Below are 23,967 nucleotides of genomic sequence, written 5' to 3'. Positions count from 1 at the left end.
CCAAAAGTTGTGTTCTTTAACTAGGGCAAGGCGCCTTGCGGCACGCGGCGTGTCAGTCACATCTCCAAGGGGGGCTGGCCGGCCGGCGCGCCACCCGAACCCGACCTAAAGATAGATAAGCAAGAGTGGCGCACACCCGACTGCCGACGCGCCGCTTCTCGAGAGGGGCAGGGGTTCGGGGGGCGCTGCACTATGCGTTCTACGCACTCAAGGCTCAAGTGCGTGTGTTGTAGACTGCTGCGGGGTGTGGGGGGGTGTGGCGGGGCGCGGCGGGGCGTGCGTCTCGGGAAGGGATGGGCGAGGGGGGCAGCTACGCGATGCGTGCTAGCAGCGTCCCCGTGATGACGCGCAACGCGAGGGACGCACTTCTTGAGTACTAGAGACTGGGTGTCGAGGTTATACGCCGCGCGCGCAACCCGAGCCCCCGCAGGCGCCCCGATTCATGAGCGGCTGACGGCGCGGCGCGGCGCGGCGCGCGACGGCGCGGCAGACTGCGGGCCCTCCGCTCATAATCTTCTAGGCAGGCCAGCCAGCCGCTGCCTTGGGCCCGCAAGGCGCTGGGCCTCTAGGGTTGCTAGTCAGGCAAAGAGGCAAATGGTGGTACCCGGCTAGCCGGAAACTCGGTCCTCTCTGCACGAGAGTACAAGCACGCTGATACGTGAACGTATCATCTGCTAAAAACTAATTAGTTTTTAATTTTTGGGTTTTTATTTGACTGTGGCGTGCTGTTTAAAAAAGTCACAGAACGAGGTTCAATGCACATAGGCAGCGGCGAAAAGGAAGTTCTTGTATGGCTGCTGCTTCCTTGAGGGCGACTACGGAGTCCCCCCGGCGAGCGAGCGTGCGTGCGTGCGTTTCGCGTGTGTGGCAGACTCACGCGTCGCCTGTTTGTTTGCCTGTTTGCCCAACGGGTCTGCGCGCCGCGCCCCGCACACGCTGCCACCACCCAATGCCGCTCCCCCCCCCCCCCCCTCTCTCTCTCTCTCTCTCACCTCTGCGGGACGCCCTGTGGGTGCGACAGAGACAGAGCGGCCCGTGTGTGCGCACACTTGGCGGGGATGCGCCAAAAGGCCGAGGTACCAACACACGGCGCCGCCTATTCGCCGCATCTCCGGAAAAGAGCAAAAATCAAACTTCGGAACGGTGAATTTCGGGCACTAAAGATCACACTTCGATCAATTTCAGCCATTTCGATCAATTGAGCCGACTTAAAATTCCTTTGAGCGGGATGCGTTCAGAGGAGCCATTCGACGCGACAAACAGGCGCGAAACGAACTCGATCAAAACAGCACTGAATCACGGGTGTCATCGAGCCCGGCGTGTCAAACGGTTTCCCGTTAACAAAATATGAATTTCTAACAAGGCGTGCCGGGCGGCGCCGGGCGCGCCTCACGGCCCCAAGGCGCGTGGCGCGGCGGCGACAGCGGAGCGTCTCTGTCTCTCTCGCACCCACACGGGACGCCCCATGAGTGCGAGAGAGACAGCAAGCGACTCTGCCGGTGGCCGCGGGGCAGACAGCCTCGTCCAATTCACACCGGCAACACAAACGGCCATCCAAGGCGTCGCCGTGTCCGACAGAGACATTCTGTCCAATAACTCATAGACTCGTCCGGCGGTATTGATATAAATTGGGGGATTTCCTCGAGCCTCGCTGGGCGTCCCGAGGCCGAAGAGGCCGTGAGTTACGACGCGGCCGGCAGCCTCAAGGCCGAAGCCGGGCCGGAAAATGGCCGTTTTACACTTGCTTCTCGTGTCCGATCGCCCGGATCGCCCCCACGCGAAGGCCTGGCCAGGAGCGCCGCGAAGGCCGGCGAGAACATCGTGTCGAAAGGGACGAGTTTCTCATGAGCAGCGCGACATCGACGACGGGCCGGCGCACAGTGGGCCAGAAGACCGGCCAGAAGCTGCCGAACTGAGGGCTAAAGCCCACAGGAAGGCACACTGAAAGTAATCCAAATCGTGGCAACCATCAGCGCGCGCAGTTTCGACCTTAATTAGTTACAACGTGCCGGCTTCCTCGCGTAGCCGAACGGTCGTCGGGTCGCTCTGTCTCCGTCGCTCTCGCGGGGCGCGCCGTCGGCGTGCGAGAGAGACGGAGCGACGAACCGCTCTGCTGAATCACACGGCGGGCAACGCAGCGGGAGAGTTGGCAAGCGCCACGCGGCGCGCGCTGCAGTGCAGGAGCGGCGGGCCTGTTCTGAACAGCTATCCGTCCTCCTCGCACTCGCGGGGCGCCGCGGCGAGCGAGAGAGACGGAAGCCACCCCCGACCCCAACGGCTCCGAATTTCACGCGCACATGCACGCCGCCGCGGCCAAGGCGGCCACGCACAGTGGGCCAGAAGACCGGTGGAGGCGGCCAAAACTCTAGACGCGTTTTGAGCTCCAGAGTCGCTGAACAGGCCTCGAAACTAACGTGTGACCCCACCAATGGATTCCTCGTTCGGAGAGCAATCCATTGGTGGGGTCACACGTTCGGTTCTGGTCCCATTTAGCGACTCTGGAGCTCAAAACGTACCGAGAGTTTCGTCCGCCTCCACCGGTCTTCTGGCCCACTGTGCCACGCTCCGCCACGCTCCCTCGCGCCTCCCCCACCGCGTTGACACGCTCGCCTGATGAACTCATTTGAAATCACACCATGGCGTCCGCCTGGGAGACTCGCGCAGGAAATTGGTGTTTGTGGAGGTGCACCCCAGCGCGCAGCGCGCAGCGCGCACCGACGTTCCCACCCACCCGCACACCGGCGGGGCCGGGCCTGGCCCCAACGGCCAGCCAGGCCAGACACGCCAGTGCGCTTTTGGATGGCCTTTTTCCCACTTGGGCTGGCTGGGCCCCACCCAGTCCCTGGGCCCGGCCAGGGCCTGGCCAACATGGCGGCCGACCGGCCGACCAAACGAGATTTAATTTACGGACAACGGGACGAGTGATGCGCTGAAAGGAGCGTTTTAAAAACGCTAACCAAATGAGCGACGCGCGATTCCAATTAGTGGCGGCCGGCTACACTATATTTATTATTTCCGCCTTTACAACAAAAAAAATTGTTTCAAAAATATTTTTAAAATACTTTTTCAGGGTAAAAGCGGCTTTGGTTTACACTTTAGTACAGGATTGCCTGCATCGCTATGTCAAACACAACGTAAACGAACTGCCGTCCGACACCCACACACGCACACACACACACACACACACACACACGGCCAATATGCCTTTGCGGTGCGGACCAATATTCACCCTGCATTATTTACGACTGCACATGACACCGCGTCGCGAAAACCAGTCCGCGGCGTCGCGCACGCACACACACACAGTGGGGCAAATTACTCGGCGTCACACAAAACGCCTCGACACCGGGCTGCAGTGCCGCGACGCGACACGCCAGCCCGAAGAAGCCACTCGGCCCCTCACCCCCACAAGCCCAGGCAGCGCGGCACACGAACGGGAGAGAAAAAAAAATGATTATGATTTTCATTTTGAGCAAATTGCACGCGCAACGCAACGCCCTATACATACACACACACACACACAAAGTCCGGCTAAACAAACAAAAATTAACATCGGGAACCGCCGATGTAACATATTTTCCCACCACACGCATGCAAAAGGCTGCTGCTGCTTCATCTACGCAATTTATCACATTTTCGTCCTTTTTTTTCTGCAATTTGCGCCGTCTGGCACTGCACGCGTTGCACACACACAGACACACACACACACACACAGCGAGACGGGAGGAGGTGCATGGGTGCCACGGCCACGCCATAGAAGCCGCATCATCATGAGGCCGAGTCACAAATCACGGGCGTGTGTGTGTTCGCCACTCGCGATGCGCTGTGCCGCGATGCGCCCATGCAGTGCCAGACGCGTCATGGCGCACACAACACGCAGCGCGGGCAGCGCGCCCGTCACTTCGCACGGAAAACAAACAAGGGGTGGACCCCCCGCCGTCTCTCTCGCACTCGCGGGCACGTAGGGCTTCCCCTAGGGGTGCGAGAAGGAGCGGTGGCACTGTTCGCAGTGGGCTGGGCAGCCCCGCCCCGCCCCGACCCGCGGCTAATTTCGCGCACGTCCCGGACACACACGCACGCACGCACACACTCTCACCTGGATCCCCCTCGGCGCAGCGAGCCCCGTCCCGCCACATGACATGCCGAGTCTTAATGCAATCGCACATTTCCATCTGCATACCCAGACTAATGTTGAGGAGGCGTGGGTGCGGGAATTCCGCGCGCTAGACGTGTCGCACCACTGCTAAAGTCACGCGTGTGGCGTCGCGTGGCGCATAACGCGGGACCAGCGCATGGAAGCAATGCCCTGACCAAACACGCACACTGGCAGGCATGGAGTGCGTCGAGGTGTCAACAGGTTCAACCAACACACCGTCGTCGCCGGCGGTGGGTCCAGCAGCGCTAAGCCATAGCAGACACCAAGCCCCATTCCGTACAGGAAAAAAAAAAGATAGATAAAAATATCAAAACCCCGCGCCGCCTATGAGGCAACCCTAGCCGAGCCCTAGGACTGCATAAGCGCGCTGATATACTGACCTGTCTCGGATGACATTTCGCTCGACTAATCTCCGGCCATATCGCCCGCCGCGTGTGGGGGCGCCGCACCGCACCTTGTACGCGCGCCCCGCCCCGCCCCGCCCCGCGAGCGCGAGCATGACGCCTACCGCGAACACCTTCCGGACGAGCGATAAATCAATACAAAGACAAGGGCGAAAATAAATACTTGAAAAATAGCGCCGCGGTAACGTAGAATCCGTGCCCTGCCCACGCCGACGAAGGCGAAGGGTCACGCGGTGGTTCGCCCTTGCGGCCGTTTCCGCCAGCCAGGCCCTAAAACCCGACCAAAGGTTACGACCGAGGCGGCGGCGCGCGGCCGGTTCCACCGCGGAGCGAGGCCGAGCCACCCCGACCGCGTGTGTCGCAACGCGGTCATCGACGCGACCGCCGTCATCGACTCCACCCGGACGGCCGGACGGCCGAGCCGCGACAAATCTAATCTTATCCCGGCATCGGATCGCACAGGATGGCACCGAGTGGCGGAGCGCGGAGCGCGGCACAAGGAGAGCTGGGGCTGACGAGACGGGACGGCGGCCAGCGACCGCGCGTTGCTCCGTTTTACAGCCGCCACCAAAGCGAGGCAGGACGACACACTGCAAAGGCCGATTCCGAGACCGACGCCGTCTTTCGCCGCTCCGTCTCTCTCACTCGCACTCGCGGGGCGCTCCGCGGATCCGCGGGCGTGCGAGAGAGACAGACAGACAGACTCGGCCCCCAGACGGCCTCCATTAACACAATTCCAGCGACAAAGTCGCCGTGCCGTCCGCGGCTAGGTCCGCGCCGAGGCCGCCGCCATCACACACCTGCATCAGGGTCCACCTCGCAGCGGCCCGCGGGGACGCCAGCACACAGGCGCGGATACCGGGGGGGGGGGACCCTTCATAGCCCCTAGATAGCCGCCTGAAAGGTAGGCAAAAAGTGCAACTTTGCCCCTGTAAGTAGGCCAGTGTGACGTCATCGGAGGCATCCTTCAGGAGCAGCGTGAACGCTCAAACACCGCCGCCGCGGGGGCGACGCGAACCCTCCCAAGGGGGCAAACACTCACACACACAGTCACACTCACACACACACACACACAGCGCCGCTACCGCGCATGCCCGGCATTCAATTGGGCCATGACCGTCCGGATTCCAGCCGCCGCTCGAGGACTAGTCGATGTTTATCAGCGAGGCCCAAAACACGGCCCGGCTAATCGGTACTGTTTACTTGCGCGCAGTGATACAGCAGCGTATGACGCGGCGCATTCCCCGGGCAGTGTGTGTGTGTGTGTGCGTGGGCACACTGTAGGGCCTACAGTGTAGGCACTGAGCGCACGCATGCATACCCGGGCACCAAGGCACAAAGGCCGGCCCTCGCCCTCGGCCGGAGGGGGGAGGAAATCGGAAAATGGCTCGGAAAAATGGGAAAGCCCATATCCCACGTGCGAAGTTTTTTTTTTCAGGCGTTGTTTCACTGCGCAGGCGTCAGCGAGGATGCAGCGGACCAGGACTGGCCACTCACAGACCATTTAGCACCTCGACGGCGAGAGGAGCGCACCGCTATATTTGCAGACCCACACATCCACCTCACCGAAAGAGAAAAATCAGAATATCCTGGTGGTCACGAAGTTGATTTAGGTTCTGTTCAGATTCCACTGAATGATGAGTGCTGCTTTCGCTCTACTGTCTTATCCTCAAAATTTCTGCGCTGTGCAAAGTCAGGCAGTGCTACATTCGTATTTTTTCCCCTGCCGTTGCTACAATGTGTGGCGGACCTTTGCCTGCAGCGTTTCGCAAACTTTGGCCACGGGGGGCGTGCCGGGGCGTTCCGGGGGGCGGCAGCAGTTCTGCCCGAGTGCGCAGGGTCACCCTCGGGTCACTCCCTGGGCGCCCCGCCCCGCCCTGGGAACGCCGTGCCTTACGGTGCATCCTCCTAGTCGCCGCTAAACAAACACACTCCGTGATGGTGCACGCCCCCCTCGGCCACGCCCTGCGAGATAAGGCCGAAAATTTAGAGGCCGCCAAGTGGATTCGAACCCGCGCCTTGCGCCTGGCTCGCGCCTCGCCGCCGCGGGATGAGAGCGAAGGCCTTATCGGCGTGCTCGTCGGGCATTTACCGCCCCGCACATTGTTTTCTTTCAAATTGAAAGCACGAGGTGCGAAGCCGAGGCACTGGCGGGCACTGCACTGCCAAGCCGATGCACTGCGAAGTGGCGATCGTGACGCATACTTCAAGCGGAATAGCGACAGGGATGCATCATCGAGGTCCCACCCGCGCCGTGCTGCGAATAGCCTGCACTGCAAACAGCGTGTCTCTCCGCCAATGTCAAACCCTCCCTCTACTCGGCTGGCAGCGAGAGGAAGTCACTTTTCTGGCACCTTTTCCCACCACAATCAGCAAAATCTCTCCACTAAAATAATTTTTTTTGCAGGATTTTCAGTTTTAATACGAAGCTTGCACCACGCTTGCGCCATTCGCGCTGCACTTCGCGAGACATGCAGAGCGCGCGTCGACGAGGTGCCGCGGCCCGTAAATCCAGCGCGGCCCAAACGCACCGAGGCGAGGCGCCATTATTCGCAGCCGAAGTGTGTCCGACTGCCAATAGCGATCGACAAGGACGGCGTTTCCCCGCGCCACTGCAAAGCCACTGCACTGCAAAAGCCAATGCAAGGCGACACCGCGCCGTCACACGGTGGCGCAAACGCCGCGCCTCACTTTGGTCCGACGCCAAGCCGGCGGCGCGGCCGCGCGAGAAACCAACTATCCGCAGCGCGTGCCGTTCAGCATTCCAACAGCCATTTCCAAAACTAATTTCAGGTTAGAGTCTCTACCGTTTTATGAAAAATTTACACGAGTTCGTCAGAGTGCTTCAGAGGACGACGCCAGCGACGGGCCTGTCGCGCTGCCGCGCGTCGAGGTCTCCGCCTCGCCTTCGGACATTCCCCTTCAGCCCTTCGAACGCGGCGCCTTCGCCAAGGCCTTCGCCGACACACTGGCAAGGTGGCGCAAGTGCGCTCCATTACCGTACTTCAGCGGGACGTCGGCCGGGCGCGCTCACCTCAAACACACAGAGGGGGCGTTTTACAGTGGCCGTACTTCAGCGAGGCCTGGCAAGGCCGCTCGCACCACCAGCCACAGCTGTCGACGCCACTGTCCCAACACGCCGCTAGACCCGAAAATTACAACTTGCAGTGTGTGTTGCGGGCGCTCTCCGCATATTTCTGTTTGCTTTCGTTTCAATTCACGGGATCGGCAACACGGACCGGCCGCCGCCCTCGGCTCCATACCAGGCCGCCCCGCCCCGCCCCGCATGCCCAGAGCGTTGCGTGGGAAGCTGCTGCGCGCCGGTCGGCTTCCGCCGGTTTTCGGAGCTATTATCGCATTATCGCCTCGGCATCGGCTGGGCCAGGCCGGGGCGCAGCATGAATGCATCAGCAGGAGAAGGAGGAGAAGGAGAAAGAGAAAGAGAGGAACGAGGAGAATGAGAAGAAAAAGAAAAAGAAAAAGGAAAAAAGAAAACAGAAAAGAAAACAGAAAAAGGACACGGAAAAAGAAAACGGAAAAAGAAAACGGAAAAAGAAAACGGAAAAGAAAACGGAAAAAGAAAACGGAAAAAGAAAACGGAAAAAGAAAACGGAAAAAGAAAAAAGAAAGAAGAAGAAGAAAAAGAACGGGAAGAGAAGGAGGGGAAAGAAAGATAGACAGAGGAGAGGGAGAGAAAAGGAGCCAAGAGCGCCTGCGAAGCTCGGGGTAGGCCGCCCCGCGGCACACCCGTGCGTGGAGCCAGAGGGGTGGCCTACCCCGAGCTCCGCAGGCGCTCCTTGCAGTGCGGCTCGCAACTCGGCCGGGCCGCTGCCCTTTCCGCGTTTCCGCGCCCCGCCTCGGCCCGCCTCGGCCGGCCGGCCAGAAAAAGGAGCATAGACAAGGTGCACATGTCTGCGCGTCAAAAGCGGCAGCTCGTAAACTTGCCCGTCGCGCCCAAGAAAGAGAGAGAAGGAGAGGAGGAAAAAAGAACGATAAATTAAGCACGCGGGCAGCGGGGCGCTAGTGGTGCATGTTGTGTGTGTACCAACGTCCGTTCTTCTTCTTTTTTTTGCGTTTTTGTCTTCTTCGCCAGAATCCGCTGCATTTTATACAAATATTATGACTTTGTGTGTAAAACCCGGGGACCCCTGTCGACGTATTTCAATCATCCTGTCCATGCGTGGCAATACGGGCAGGGCGCTGGCAGGCCGAGGGTGGAGGGGAACCGCGCCAAAACGGCCCAGCGAGGCGAAGCGAACACTCTCGGCTATTCCCGTATTCAAAACGGACGGCGAACTTCAAAATGGCAGCGGTCTGCGCGACAAAATTGAAAAAACGAAAAGGAGGACGCAGGGGCAGGCTGCAGTGCAACTTGCCTTCAATGGCGTGGCTGAGCCAATCATAATTCCAGCACTGAAAATTGAATGGCAAGACTGATGGCCAAAATTTGGTGAGACAAAAAAGTCTCGCCATTTTTTGGCGAGAAACAAAAGTCTCGCCATTTTTTTGGCGAGAAACTAAAGTCTCGCCATTTTTTGGCGAGAAACAAATGTCTCGCCAAAATATGGCAATAATTGCAACCCCACTCTATTTGATACTGGGAAATATATCCCAATCAAGATCACTCTGGTAAACACATCACTAACTACAGTCTTTTAATTACTCAAGTTGAAAATAATACAGGAAGCATCACTTTCAGATATGAAAATTTAATGTTAGGTTATATGATGTGAATTTGGTTTGCGTCAGCAAAGCGTTGCCCAACTATTTACTTTTTTTTTTCATCGTTTAAAAAAAACTTTGGGCCAGGGGAGGTCTCTTTCAGTGTCCATGTAGTTAGAGATAATGTCTTTAATAAAGGCCTAAACAAAGCGACATCCATGATGACACAAGTTCTTACTCTCTCCTTTTACTTATTCCAATCCCCCGCTTAACCTTGCTGCACTTGGGCATTGTTGGAGGTTCCATGGACAGAACTCGGTTAATAAACTCGAGTTAAGAAAGTTCTGTGCACTATCTAGCACTCTCCGTTTCGCCCTCTCCACTGGACAAAATGCCAAAGTACAGCAGCAGCACTTTAAATCGCCAACACAGATATAATAAAGAAAACATTTTAGTGCACAGCAACAGGACTGCCATGTTGAAATTCATTTGTTGTCCTCGTTGTGTCGTTTCTACAGTAGCATTTGTTTTGCGGTAGTGCCAACCTGCACTGCCTTCCAAAAGTAATTTTTCAAGTAACGAAAAAAATGTATAGGTTGGCACTACCGCAAAACAAATGCTACTGTAGCAGACGACACAACATGGCAGTCCTGTTGGTCCTGTTGCTGTGTTGCTGTCTGTACACTAAAATGTTTTCTTTATTATATCTGTGTTGGCGATTTAAAGTGCTGCTGCTGTACTTTGGCATTTTGTCCAGTGGAGACGGCGAAACGGAGAGTGCTAGATAGTGCACAGAACTTTCTTAACTCGAGTTTATTAACCGAGTTTGTCCGTCCATGGAACCTCCAACAATGCCCAAGTGCAGCAAGGTTAGCTGGGGATTGGAATAAGTCAAAGGAGTGAGTAAGAACTTGTGTCATCATGGATGTCGCTTTGTTTAGGCCTCTTATTAAAGACATTATTTTTAAATACATGGACACTGAAAGAGACCTTTTTGGATCTGACTCACTGGACCAATGTCTTTTTAAACGATTACAAAAAAAGTAAATAGTTGGGCAACGCTTTGCTGACGCAAACCAAATTCACATAATATAACCTTACATTAATATTTTAATAACTGAAAGTGATAGCTTCCTGTATTATTTTCAACTTGAGTAATTGAAAGACTGTAGTTAGTGATGTGTTTACCGGAGTGATCTTGACTGGGATATATTTCCCCGTATCAAATAGAGTGGGGTTGCAAATTTTTGCCATATTTTTGGGGAGACATTTGTTTTTCGCCAAAAAATGGCGAGACTTTAGTTTCTCGCCAAAAAAATGGTGAGACTTTTGTTTCTCGCCAAAAATTGGCGAGACTTTTTTTCTTTCCCCTAGGTTGGAATGAATTCTGACCTTTGACTTTTCAGTGAGGTGCGTCGCCACCGCGCCGCCACCGCGCCGCCACCACGGCGATGCCCTTGTTGACAGAGATGAGGTGTCCCCGGCCTTGGGCGGCCTGCCCAAGCCAGCCCCTTGTGTCGCCGCCTTGCCTCGCCGCCAGCCGCGAAAGTGACTGATGTCTCCACCCTTCCCTCCTCGGCTTCTCCAGCAAATTGGGCCTGTCTGAGGCTCGCTCTCTCTCTCGCACTCGTGGCGCGCCCCGTGCGGGTGCGAGAGAGAAAGGCAGCCAGCCGGGTGCGCAAAAACGGGCCGCCACGCCGGCCGGCATGTCGCCGTGCAAGTTTTTCCCGTCGGCACGGCCACGGCGGCGGCGGCGGCGCGCGAAGGACGAGATGACGGCCATCACCGCGGTCGCCATCGCCCGGACGGCGGCCACGGCGGCGAGGGAGGCTTCGACGAGTCGGGAAGGCCGAGGTGCTAATATGCCCACAACGCTGACCCCTCGCCCCGCCCCGCCCCGCCGCCTCCGCTGCACTCACCGCACCCATATAAGCGTGCCGCGAGCCGCGGCAGCGCACCGACCGCCACACTGGGATTGCCATACTAATTGTATCTTACACCTGCGTCGGTGTGTGTGTGTTGTGTGTGTGTCTGTGAGCGCGCCTTGGCTCCGCGTCGTCCTACGGGGCGCGACTTGCCGCGGATTATTGGCACGGCCGCGTATTACTAAATGCTCTGTCTGTGTGTGTGTGTGTGTGTGTGTGTGTGTGTGTGTGTGTGTCGGAGTGTCTGCGTGCATGTGTGCGTCTGGTCTGTGTGTGTTTCTGTGTCTGTGTGACGCCGCGTTTACGGCGCAGGCCGGCACTACTTTTACGACACCAGCGCTACCGTCTTGTTGGCGCGGGGCGGGGCGGCGTCAGGAACAAAAACAAAGCCACGGCACCCCGGGCGGCGTTATTTGCTTGGGAAAAGGTTGACCGGCCCCGGAGAGCCCTTACGCGCCACTCGAGACAAGACGCAAGCAACCGGCCACTCGGCGGTCAGTGTCCCGTGCAATTCGTTTGCTTCCAATCACCTTTTCTTTCTTTTTTTGCAGGTGATCTTCCCCCCGCGACTTGATGAGGACTAATACGCGTGCGCGGCGCGGCGCACTGCGACCGACACTGCACCGCACTGCAACCGATTCACTGGGTCGTTGCGACGGATGAGAAACGGCGCGGCATTGGCAGCTTCGACGGCCGGCAGCGCAAGCAGCGCAAGCAGCACACCGGCGTCGCGGCGCGTCGTCTGCTGCCAACTCGCGTTGCCGGCGTTACTGCACGCCGCGTTTGCACGCTTCTTTATTTGCAGTTTGCGCGCTATTGGCAGGCGGGGCCTATTGGCAGAGCCTATTGGCAGGCAGGCGGCGCGGATATTAAACACCTCAGCCTACATCCCTGTGGCGTGGCGTGGTGTGGCGGCCGCGCGCGCGTGGCTTTGATGTGAGCCGCGGACACCCACGGGCCGAAGCACCGCCCGACCCCGCCTCACATTCATCACGGCATCGACGCGCACCGCTCCTACTGGTTGCACTTCTCGTGTAGCGACAGGTACAAACCGCGTTTCAGCCCCAGCACTACGCGCCGCGCCACACTCGGCCAGCAAAATACACACGAAACGCGACCGCATTTTCGAAAAATAAATTATCTTTCCAAGAACGTCAATGAAAGCAGATGATAACTTTCTTAGTTCCCGACGAAAAAATTTAAGAGCAGAAATTACAATTTGCCATGGTAATTGTTTTAATTTGAAAAGGTCTTGTGAATTTTCCCAGCCTATTAAAAATTGAAAATTAAATAAATTAGATCGGAAGAGGCTTTCCTAGGGCCCAGAGCACCGCGCCGAACACCATTCCCCTTGCCACACCGCAGGACCTCTGACCATCCGAGGTGCCCTATTCCGCTGCTAGGTTTTGCCCGTTGCTGCGTCCGAGGCGAGCCGCCGCCCCTTTAGGTCACGCTCAGTCACCGCCGACAGAAATTTTCTAATTGCTAATAGCAAGAAACATTACAGGAGAATCCTTCTGTCTTTCGTCATTCGTCTCTATTCTCCAGTAATGTTCCACCGAGCGCTTAGAAGGATCGCTGCCGGCGGCGCTGGCCCCACCGTATAGTTATAGCTTCTTTCCCCGGACGAGGTTTGAGCCCTAGTGATGGAGGTTCAGCCCGGCAGGTAGCGGCCCTACGGTGCGGCCCAACCCTTCGAGTTTCAAGTTTTTAATTTCAAGTTTCGCTCCCAAATCACCCAGGCCTGTTCTTGCCTTAATTTTTGGAAACTTCACATGTATCATCTGCTTACAAATAACGTAAAAGAAACAAGTTGCAAGGAAAATTAAAACAAGGAACGGTAATGGGAGCAGATGATATTCGTCTGGTACTGTTCTGTGTGCTAGTTGTGGCAGTATGCTCCTATCATTGTGTTCATTTTGTCAGGAGAGCGGCAGCAGCATGGATGGATGGATGGATGGATGGCCGACAGGAAGCGGGGCGATACTGTAATAGCACCCCAAGGCAGGCTAGGCCAGCCAGGGGCCACCCGCGCGCTGACACGACTCTAGCACCTCCAAATTAAGCGCTTCCGCTGCAGACAGCGAGCAGTGTGAGCCGCGGGGCACGTTCAATAATGCATAATTTACAAGAAATTATATCACAATTTTTATATGTACATATATCTTTTTTGTCCAGTGTGGGGCCATGCTTTACCACAGCAGTGGACGGCGACGCGGCGCGAAGACGTTCGGACGTCGGAGCAACAAGGCTCTCCATTAGCGACGCCATTCCCGCCGACAACCATCTGTCTCTCTCGCACCCCGCCGACGCCGCCGCGGCCACCGCGGCCCGGGTCATAAGGCACGCCGAGCCCTCGGCCAGGCGGGGCGGGGCGGGGCGGGGCGGGCGCCCACGCGGCCAGGCAGGGCCAGCCAACCCGAGCCCAACGATCGTGTCAAAAAGCCAATTAGGCTGCGGAAGTGCGAGGCGTCGCGGCTTTCTATCGAGACCGTCGTTAGCAAGCAAGATTTTCATTAGCCGAATGCAAACAACGGGAACGCATGGTGGGCCGACGGCGTCGGGGACGGCGTGGACGGCGGCTTTGAGGGCGGCGTCGGGGACGGCGAGGAGGGCGTCGTCGAGGGCGGCGTCGGGGACGGCGTCGAGGACGGCGTCGAGGGCGGCGTCGAGGACGGCGTCGGGGACGGCGTGGAGGGCGGCGTCGAGGGCGGCGTCGGGGACGGCGAGGAGGGCGGCGTGGAGGACGGCGTGGAGGACGGCGTCGGGGTCGGCGAGGAGGGCGTCGTCTCGCAAGGGCGCGACGGCATCGATGCGATGGCCGCCGTAAAGGTTGAGTGATGGAATCGTAAACATTCGCACACGCCCCGGGTCCGCAGTCCGCACGCACGCCTTCGCAGTGCACCAGACAACAATTGCCGCATCAATTTATTAAAAGCGTGCTATTGATACCTTTCCGCAACGAGACCAAGATAGCACGACGCCCCCTTCTCTTTTCCCAGCCGGCGATGCACTGGGGCAATCGCCGAACTCCGCCTCGACCGTAAACACCAGCGCGCCCCGACAGTTAAAAACTCCAAAGCACACCCCCATTGAGGTCACGAGTGCGAGAATTTGCGTGCCCGGGCATCGCCGAGGCCCATCAAGCCCCTCGCTGGCCTTAATCGCGCTTCCCTTTCGGCGCACACACTGACACACTCCTTGCCTAGGTCGTTTGCCTGCTGCGTTTGGCGCGGCGCTCGCGGGGCTCGCGGGGCGCATGTGGGTGTCGTGGTCCTAATGACGCCCGGCGGAAATGAGCGCCGGCCCGTAATAATCAATAACGAAGCACGCTCCGTCTCTCTCGCGCCCAGACGGGACGGCCCGTGAGAGCGAGGGAGACGGGGCGACAGTCTGCAGAGCGCACTCTGCGGCGGTGCTCTCCCAAAACAATTACGGCGGTACGGCTACTAATGCCCTGGACTCTGGACCTCCGGAACCGGCGCAGTCAACGCCGCAAACTAAAGTACAATATTCATTTGGAAAAAAATTTCGATTTTTTTTTTTTTTTGGAGCGCCAGCAGGCGTCTGTTGGAAACTAATACGGCCCCATCTTCACCCAATAAATTAGAGAGACGCCTGGCCGGCGAGGCGCGCGGGGCCGTGGGGGCCGCGGGGGCGCCTCCACGCCACTGTTATAAATCGGTCGGGCACGGCGAGCAGGTAAACGATACGGGTCCGGCCCGCGTCCGGCCGCGTCGTGGATAAATTCCTAAACGGTCTACATTTTCAACGAAAAGGTGTCGACAAAGCGTGACCCGCGGAAAAAAAAAAGGCGCGCACCCAGCGGGACTCGAACCCGGGCCGGCCACTTTGCGGCGGCACGGGCGGTGACCCCAGCGTGGGCCATGCCAGGCCGCAGCATCGCGGCACTCTCCTCACCCGATAAATCAATCTCCCATCCGCGAGTGGGCTGCCGGACGGCCGCGCTGGGTGCATGCATAGGCAGAGAGGGAAGTGCCAGCCGAGTGCCCCGCCACCAGTCTCTCTCTCTCTCTCTCTCTCTCTCTCTCTCTCTCTCTCTCTCTCTCTCTCTCTCTCTCTCTCTCTCTCTCTCTCCTCTCGCACCCAGCCGGGACGCCCCGCGAGTGCGAGAGAGACCGACGACTCTCGGAATCAGTCCGGCCGAGCAGCGCAAAACGACGACAGGCAACGCCACGTCAAAAAATCACCCAGACCGTTAGAGACGCCGCATTTTCCGGTGGTGCGCGCACGGTGCACCCCGGCCCCGATTTGGATCTCCCGCCGACTTCCTCTCGGTCCGGGTCACGCGGCTATCGGCGCCCGATACGAGTACCAATTGGAGCCATCGGTTCACGCTTCGGCAGCCACCTGACACGGATCAAAGTCGTTCTCACGCACGAAACAAAATCATTTTTTTTTAAACAGGCTAAATTTTACTTTTCAAAAAAAGCTTTGCATTTCTCTACACTTTTAAGGACTTCTTGTCCGACACCAACGCATGGCGCTGCGTACAGGTTTTACTGCGCAAACGCCAAAGGTAAAAAAAAAGTCCAAAGTAAAAAAGTAAAGACGAAAAAAAAAATGAAACCTGCACCCACGAAATGAAACGCTATGTGCGACTAAACGTCGGCGAGGAGATAGATGGCGGTCGTAACGCCGCAACACAGAAGTCTCGCCTAGAGCGACAAGGTCGCCTGCGAGAGAGAGAGAGAGAGAGAGAGAGAGAGAGAGAGAGAGAGAGAGAGAGAGAGAGAGAGAGCGAGAAAGAGAGAGAGACTGCGACTACAGTGAGCGCGGAGCAACTGCACTGCATCGCTAACTAAGCGCGGTGTGCAAATCCGGCCGGCACCTCCACACGGCGAACCGAAGGGCGTCGGACCGATTCGCCTTTTATTGAAAGGGAAATGCAGAAAGGCCAAGTCGCGTAACCTTTCGCCGCGCCGCCCATTCACACGATAGGTTAACGCGACGCCGGGCGCGGCGGCGCGGCACAGCAAGGCACAGCACGGCACGGCACAGCGGCCACAAACTTGCAGAAGTAACACCCTCCGTGGCAGTGTGGCAGTCGCCGCGCCGAGCGGGCCGCCGCCGCCTTGACCTCCCCCGGCCGGCATTCACTTTCGGCAGACTCGCTCCGTCTCTCTCGCACCGCCGCGGCACGGCCCAGCACGAGTGCGAGAGAGAGAGAGAGAGAGAGAGAGAGAGAGAGAGAGAGAGAGAGAGAGAGAGAGAGAGAGAGAGAGAGAGAGACGGAATCGGAATCACCCTTTGTCCCGAGTCGATAAACCGACGCACTTGACGACGGCCAGGCCCCGCAGCCGACGCGCCGCAGAAGCGCCGTGTTCCTTTATGCTCCGATTCACAAAACCGCGTGCAAAAAATTTTGCTCGAAACGAAAAAAAACGGTTTTTTTTTTTACTCTTTGAGGAGTTTAACTTTTTCCGGTAACAGCGTGATGCCCCTCCTTGTCGATCGCCCCTCCCTCTCCGTTCCGGCCGGTTCCGGCCCAGACGCCACCGCCCAGCGAACCGTGACGGGTCACGTGACGGGTCACGTGACGGGTCACGTGACGGGTCACGTGACGGGTCACGTGACGGGTCACGTGACGGGCCGACGTCACGCCCCAGTCACACACACCAGCGAGGCAAAGGTTGAGGCCGGCCCTCGTCGCCCATTCATATCCGCGGCGACAGCCAGACTTATTGATACGTCACGAGCGACGGCCTCGCGGCCACACCGTCACACCGCGGGGGCGACGCGGCGCGACGCGGCGGGTACACTGCGGGCAGCCAGGCACGGCGCGCCCTGGACACGTGAGAGGACCCTCCGGAAAAGAGAGTACACTCGGAAAAAGCAGAGGGCACCCTGGCGAACCGACAGACGAGGGGCCGAATTTGTAGGTTGGCAACACCGGGCGGGTCGCGGCTGGCTGATGCTGGCTGCCTCCTTCGGCCCCTTTGCCGGAATGCCGTGACAGTGACGCGTGGGACGCTGCGACGCCATTCTCCTTGACGCGTCCTTCGGCCTCCGGGGACTCCGGACTCCTCTCCTTTCGTTTTCCCGCCACAAAGCCGCGCCGCGCACCGCGGCCCGGCGGCACCCCTCGCCCTAAAGCTCAAACACACACGCAGTGCGGCGGCAGCCGGTGAGGAATTTCACGGCGGTCAAAGAGGGCCCTCAGATTGTCCGTGATAACTCGCGCGGTGTCAACGAGTGACTCACACGCGGGGCGCACTCAAAGGAGGGCCGTGCTCCGTCTCTGTCACACCCGCGGGCCGGCCCGCCAGCCCCGCCGGGCCCGCCGGGGCAACGCAAGGGGTGCGAGAGAGAGGGACGGTGCTGACGGACGGCCGCGGCGGTGCCTTACTCAATGGCGGGCGTAGTCTGGGACGGTGTCCACCGTGTCCACCGCGGCGTCCGTCTCGGGCAAGGGCGCGAAAGGGCGGCCCGCCCCGCCCCGCCCCGCCCCGCCCCGCCCCGCCCCGCCCCGCCCCGCGTCCTTGCCCGTAAATTCCTGGGCGCCGTGGGCGTCAGAGCGTCGGGCCGAGGGACGCACTAAACCGACAACTTTACCACTTCACAGCGACGCCTCCGCGACGCCGCGCGCCACACACCACACACACACCGCACTCACACACTGCACTCACAGTGCACTCACACCACACTCGCCCCGTGTCCTTTGCAGTGCAGCGGTCCCTTCGCGGAGCTCGCCAACTAGTACGTCATTGCCATGCAGCCGCTTGTACGGCACACCCTCCACTCCAGGGACGCTGCTGCCCTTCTCCGGCGCGTTACGTAATTCCGAAACTGGAGCGTCCTGGAGGCTCCAGCGGCCGTCCGGGCCGTCCGGAAGGGACGCCAATGGAAATGAGCGGGAAGAAACCCGATGCAAATCCAGCGGCCAAGCAAGCCGCCAGCCAGGCCGCCAAGCCGCGACGGTAAGGCGAGGAAAGCCTAGGATCGGCCGATGCGCTCCGAACTGGGCGAGGCCTGGCGGCCCGGCCAGCCCGGACGAGACGGCCCGTGGAATTTCTCACACATTCCCAGAGCCGGAGCCAAAATCCATAAATAAACCGCTGCTTCAAACTACTCCGCCCGTAAATCACACTGACCAAACAAACAGTCGGACGCACGCGCAACGCACCACCTGCCCACACCTCGGTCCCTTCTTCGCGCGCCCGGACCGCCGCCCCGCTGCCCACCACGGGAATCACCCCGCCGGGACGCCCCCGGCGTCGTTGCCTTTAATTCAGGTAAACAATCGGACGCCTAGAGACGCGCCCCACCCACGCCCCAGCCGCGCCCCGGCCGGCCGGCCAGGCCCATGCATCATCGCGCCACCTGCAGCTACACTGCGCACGCAGCGACACGGCGCTCGCACACCGCCAGGCCAGGCCACCCCGAGATGAACACATCGCCGACGCAGACAAGTAACTACAAGTTCGAGGGGCCGGAGGCGCCGACCCGGCACCCCAGTCGCTTTGCATACGTCCCACCCTCTGTCCAGTTGGCTGGACAAGCCACACCTGCACAGGCAGGCAGGCAGGCAGGCAGGCAGGCAGCCTCGGAGACTACAGGCAGGTTTCCAGGCAGCAGACGCCAAGCAACAGGCCGCAAGTGCTGCCCAGGAACCCAAGGAGATTCCTCACCTTGGTTCCACTACCAAAAGCTTCGAGTGAATTTTCAAGGTTCAAAGCCAACAGACTCCAGCCAGCCCAGACTCCAGCCAACAGACGCAGACTCCTGGAATCGGTCAGTCCTGTCATCACGCCGCAGCATTCTGACCACCCTCTGGCCTGGGTGGTCCGCCCCGCCCCGCCCCGCCCGCAGACTGCCCTCCCCGCGGGCGCAGCGCGCCCCAATTATCGCCTCATTACTGTCCCACGCAATCACTCACAAATCTTCCGCGCCACGACGTACGCAGGCCGGCGTCCGAGACGCGTCCGGGACGAGTCCGGGACGACGCGACGCGCGCACTCCGCACGCAGCACGACCGGACCTACACTGGCAAAACACGGCCAACGACAACAACAACAAAGTCGTCGACGACGAGCCAAGGACTCTGACCACGGCCAGGCACAATTTGGCGCTCCATAGACTTTCCCGCTCGCGGCCTCCTCACGAGTGCACTTCCCGGGTCGTTCCTCATCCCATTAATCGCTACTAAAATTCCAAGGGAAGTCCGGCCGGCGATGCCGGACGATGCGGCCGCGCTTTCCCGTTGCAGGATGCGCGCCGCGACCGCTACGCACGCAGCGCGCACGCACGGAGGGGCGCTGCTTTTACACGCACACAACAAACAGGCGCGTGGGAAAAAAGTGGCAAAGCCAAATATTTTGACGGCGAACGCCCCAAAATGAGGGCCACGCCGAGTCCACGGCGAGTCCACCAACCTATCAATCAAGACGTCCACCTGGGGCGGGGCGGGGGCTGCAGCGTGCGTGCAGCCCGTTTTCCGGCGGACGCTGACAACGTAATGGCACATTCACGGAAACCCGCGGGATTTACTGGGGCTCGGTCCAGAGAGGGGAGGGGGAAAGAGGAGGAGGGGGGCGCTTCGGTTCGGCCGTTCGGCCCCGCGCACTTAGTGTTTGTTTAGCGGGCCCATCAATCTGGGGCTATGCAATAATTACCATTATTACGGCGATCTGGGCCGGGCGGAGGGCCGGGCAGGGCAGTGGGCCGTCTGGCCGGCCCGGCCGGGCCCTTGGCTGGCCGCGCTTAGCCCCGCCGGGCCGTGTGGTTTACTCCGCGGTATTAACGAGCCGATGGCGATGTGACGATTCGTTAATTGGGGTTGTTATCCACTGTAAACATGTCCGGGGCCAGGCTGGCGCGGCCGGCGCGGCCGGCGAGGCGCCGCCGCTTGGTGCCACTTCGGCCACTTCCCACGACGCGAGGAGGGGAATGCAGCAGCCTGACAGCGGCGTCGCGCCCGCCAGGCCGCCAGGCCGCCAGGCCGGGCCAAGTAGTGGTTCCGATTCGTGTCGCTCCGTCTCTCGCGCACCCCAGCGGGACGCCCCACGACAGCAGCCGAACCGTTCGGCCGGTGCGGGCTGTGACAACGCGCGGAGGCTAGCGCGGCCGTGAGGATGTTCACGACGTTCACGGCGTCCTCGTCCAGGCCCTCCCTTGGCGCGGCGTGCCCTGGCTGCCCTGGCGAGTAGCGCCAACAATGGGCCGTATATTTCAAGGCGGGCGCCTCGGCGTGTGACCGCCACGCCGCGCCACATGACGTGGACGCCAAGGCCCTGGTGCGCGAGGACGCCGATGACGGACCAGCGAGAGGGCCTTCTCCGCCTCCTTCCAAAGTCCCATCGCCCATCCGTCAGGCTCGCTCTGCGGCTGCACGCCGCGACTTTGGCTAACAGGAAAGTTGACAAAATATCTATTAGGTAGAATGAGGTTTCAGAGGTAAGATACAAAGTCAGCTGCACTGTAGAGACTTTTCACCATGATATGAAGACTGTTCACCATAAGACGTTTGCCGCGGCGCGTGCGACAGAGACAGAGCGACGGCGGCGGCCGCCCACCGCGCCCCACTCCGTCAAGGCGGTCATGGCTCCGTCCGTCGCGTATGAAGACCGCATCGCCGCGGGCAATCTGATAAGGCGGCTCGCATATCGCATTATTATGCCTGATTTATCGCGCAAATGGAGCGTCTGCATAGCAACATCGCGCAGCGGGCTCAGCACTTTTGTCGCGCTGTCTCTCTCGCGCCGGTGGCGCGCAGCGGGAAGGTGCGGGAGGGACAGCGCGACGTAGGGAGTTCGGAGGCCCTCTGCAGGGCCGCGAGGCCCCGCGCCCGGCCAGGCCCCCTAGGCCCCGCGCCGCGCCGTTTTCAGCAGGGGGCGTCCGTAAGCGGGCGGCAGGCTGGCTGGCGGGCACGCGCTAAGGCGGGCAGCAAGGCGGCCAAGCAGCCAGGCCCACCCCGGCCGTCCTTGTTAGCAGCCTAATTGCAGCAATAATGGCTACAAATCATCCCGCTGCAAGCGGCTGCAAGCGCGCGCAGTGACTGGCGGGGCGGGGGAGAATTAAAATCGCGTGCAAACATTGCGGCGCATCGCAACAACGTATCTCGAGAAAATGGAAACAATCTTCGGCCGGACGACACGACTCATCCGACGGACTCGTCCGCTCGCTTTGCAAAAATCCCACAGTTTCGGCCTTTTTTAAAAAAAAAAAATTTAAACAAGTTTAAAAAAAAAAAAAACTTTAAAATAAGATATAATTTTGATGAATTTTCAAACAAGAATCATACAGAAAATTAATCAAAATAAGTCCCGACATACTTTTTTTTTTTAGGAAAGACCGTGTGCCTGCGACGTAAAAAGCAATCACCACTGAATGAGATATCAGCAGGTGAACGCACCGCGCTCCGCTCCACACTCAGCGCCCCCTGCTGGCGCAAATTGAAAACCGCAAGTGCGAAGCCACGCCAAGCGAAGCGCCCTAGGGAAAAAAAGAACAATCCATATTGCGTATGGAGAGGCCAAACACACTGAGTGGCTCATGGGTGGTTCTCGGAATAGAATTTTATCTCGGACCGACACGCGCAAACACACTCACACAGACGAGCGCACGCTAACGTACGCACGCACACACACACACGCACACACTCAAACAGTTACTTTCTGTTAAGATTTCGCGTATGATAGCAGCGCAGATGAACACACTCGGCGACGTTTATTATATGCATAAGCCCCCCTTCCCCCTCCCTCCACCTACGATTATCATAATTGTAAGAATAAGGCGATGCGGGGAGGGGAGACGGGACTTAACGAGATTCCCAGCCCTGCAGCCAGCCAGCCAGCCAGCCGGCCAGTCAGGCAGGCAGCCAGGCAGGCAGCCAGGGAGCCGCGCGCCATGCGTGCCACCACGGCTCCACTCGAAGCACGGGGAGCGCCTTGCGCGCAGGCAGGCCCGCAGCGGGGCAACGCGCGGCACACTGCCTACGCTGCAGGCTGTGCCGCCTCTCCAACTTCCAACTCGCAGACGCGGAATGGCCTATGGCTTGGACCACGGATGGGTCTATGCCGTTCGGGACCCAGCACCGCAGAACAAGAACAATACATGCTGGAAATAGACCAGTTTCTTCTGGACAGGCTCTAAATTGGGTAATAAAAAACGGTTTCACCAACCCAAAAATAAAAACCTTTGATTTTTTTTCTCCCTTTTACCACAATTTTAGCAATGTTCAGAGCCTTCATGGCTTCCTCTGAAATTTCCATTCCAAATTTCAACTAAGACATCGGATTCAAAGCGAACCCATAAGGGCGAGGACACTAGTGGAGGTCAGACAAAATCAACTGTACCCTACCTGTTAGATGACTCCCTGTGAACTCAAAGTCGTCGTCTTGATCCCAATGCTTGAGAGACAGGTTGGATAGAGGTGTGGCATTGGCAAATTCCAGGTTGGCGAAGTGCCAGTCCAAAATTTGGCGGTCTCTTGAAGACAGATAGACATCACTGCAAAAACAGACACATTCCATTTCACATTGAAGCATATAGAAAAAGATATAATGTTATATAAGAGTTTGTATATTTTCAAGTCAGAATAAACTGTTTTCAGCAATATACCTGGGTGGTGAAGCTTCTAGTTCTTGCAGTTTCTCTTCAATTTCTTTCTGTTGCTCAAGAAGCTGATCCCATGCCTGAGATAAAAATAAAATTAAAAATAAGACAAGAATAGACAAAAACCAGAGTTGAGGATCATGACTTGAGAAAAAACTCACACGGCAGGCGTGGCTCAAATCCCTGAGCTTTGACCTTGCTTCAAATTCAGCAGTTATATCCTTCCCAGGTCTATTGTGGAACTCCTGACATTGCTTGTGTAAATCTTCAATTTTTTCTTGTGTGGATACCATCTGGAAATTTAATGAAATTTTATTGCTCTGAATTCACACCAGAATTGATGATTAGGCTTGCAGTATCAAGTATCAGCTGACAGGTACCTTGACTTGATTTGATTTTAGACGCTCTTGTAAGCCAATAACTGCTTTCCAATGTTGAATTTGTTTCTCCTTCACATTTTTTTCTTGCAGCCTGCAACACAAGAAAATTTGCAATGATGCCACTGTGAACACATTTTACAACCACAATTTACACTACAGAAATATTTCTGGCTAGATCTTACTTGATCACCCACTCCAGAGCCTGTCCAAGGGAAACTGGTCTATTTCCAGCATAGTTAAAGTCAAGCTGATGAGACAGGTAGCTTGTAGCCTCAAGCAAACGGTTGAATTCCCTCTCCACCATTTCATCTTTGTCTTTAGGAACCTAAAACACAGAAAATCAATTATCAAATTTTCACACAGTGCACTACAACACTATACAGCAGATCTTGAGTTGGTTTCCTTACAGTGCTGCCATTAGACTCATAGAGAGGACACTTTTGGTGAATTTTGTGCAATTCCATATTGATTTGTTTGGACAAGACTGTGACAGGATTGCCACCTAGTCCAGTGACTACCATTGCACCAAGATCAGCTATATAACTGGATTTCCTGAAAGTTGCAATGCGGCCACCAACTCGGTCCTGAAAGCAGACAATAGTAAAAAGTTGAAATCTACAACAGAAAACAGTCAGCATTATCAGAAAAACACAAAACATGATCTCACCCTGGCCTCTAACACAATTACTTCCATGCCAAACTGCTGCATCTGTTGGGCAGCAGCCAGCCCTGCAATACCTGCTCCAATTACTATAACCCTTCCATGCTTCACAACAGGCAGCGGCTGTAATTAAATGTAAAAAATTTTTACTATGATATCATGATGGCCATTCATCCACTGGTTTAGACTTCAACCAATGAAT

The 23,967-nt window shown here is 57.8% G+C and overlaps 1 protein-coding gene across 1 annotated transcript in view; it reads right to left on the bottom strand.

The window, feature by feature from the left end:
• Positions 1 to 23,967, bottom strand: part of LOC117652223 (lysine-specific histone demethylase 1A) — a 64,125-nt gene that overhangs the window by 38,924 nt on the left and 1,234 nt on the right. Inside the window, exons 5-11 of the mRNA XM_034396962.1 lie at positions 23,772 to 23,888; positions 23,512 to 23,688; positions 23,287 to 23,429; positions 23,105 to 23,195; positions 22,886 to 23,017; positions 22,731 to 22,804; positions 22,471 to 22,619 (exon numbers count right to left, since the gene is read on the bottom strand). Of these exons, the coding sequence (XP_034252853.1) occupies positions 22,471 to 22,619; positions 22,731 to 22,804; positions 22,886 to 23,017; positions 23,105 to 23,195; positions 23,287 to 23,429; positions 23,512 to 23,688; positions 23,772 to 23,888 (883 nt within the window). The remainder of the gene's footprint in view (positions 1 to 22,470; positions 22,620 to 22,730; positions 22,805 to 22,885; positions 23,018 to 23,104; positions 23,196 to 23,286; positions 23,430 to 23,511; positions 23,689 to 23,771; positions 23,889 to 23,967) is intronic.

This window comes from Thrips palmi, unplaced genomic scaffold (assembly GCF_012932325.1).
Source record: "Thrips palmi isolate BJ-2018 unplaced genomic scaffold, TpBJ-2018v1 HiC_scaffold_7, whole genome shotgun sequence".
Classification (NCBI taxonomy): domain Eukaryota; kingdom Metazoa; phylum Arthropoda; class Insecta; order Thysanoptera; family Thripidae; genus Thrips; species Thrips palmi.
Note: the sequence above shows the minus strand (reverse complement) of the source record. Positions and strands in the feature narration are given on the sequence as shown.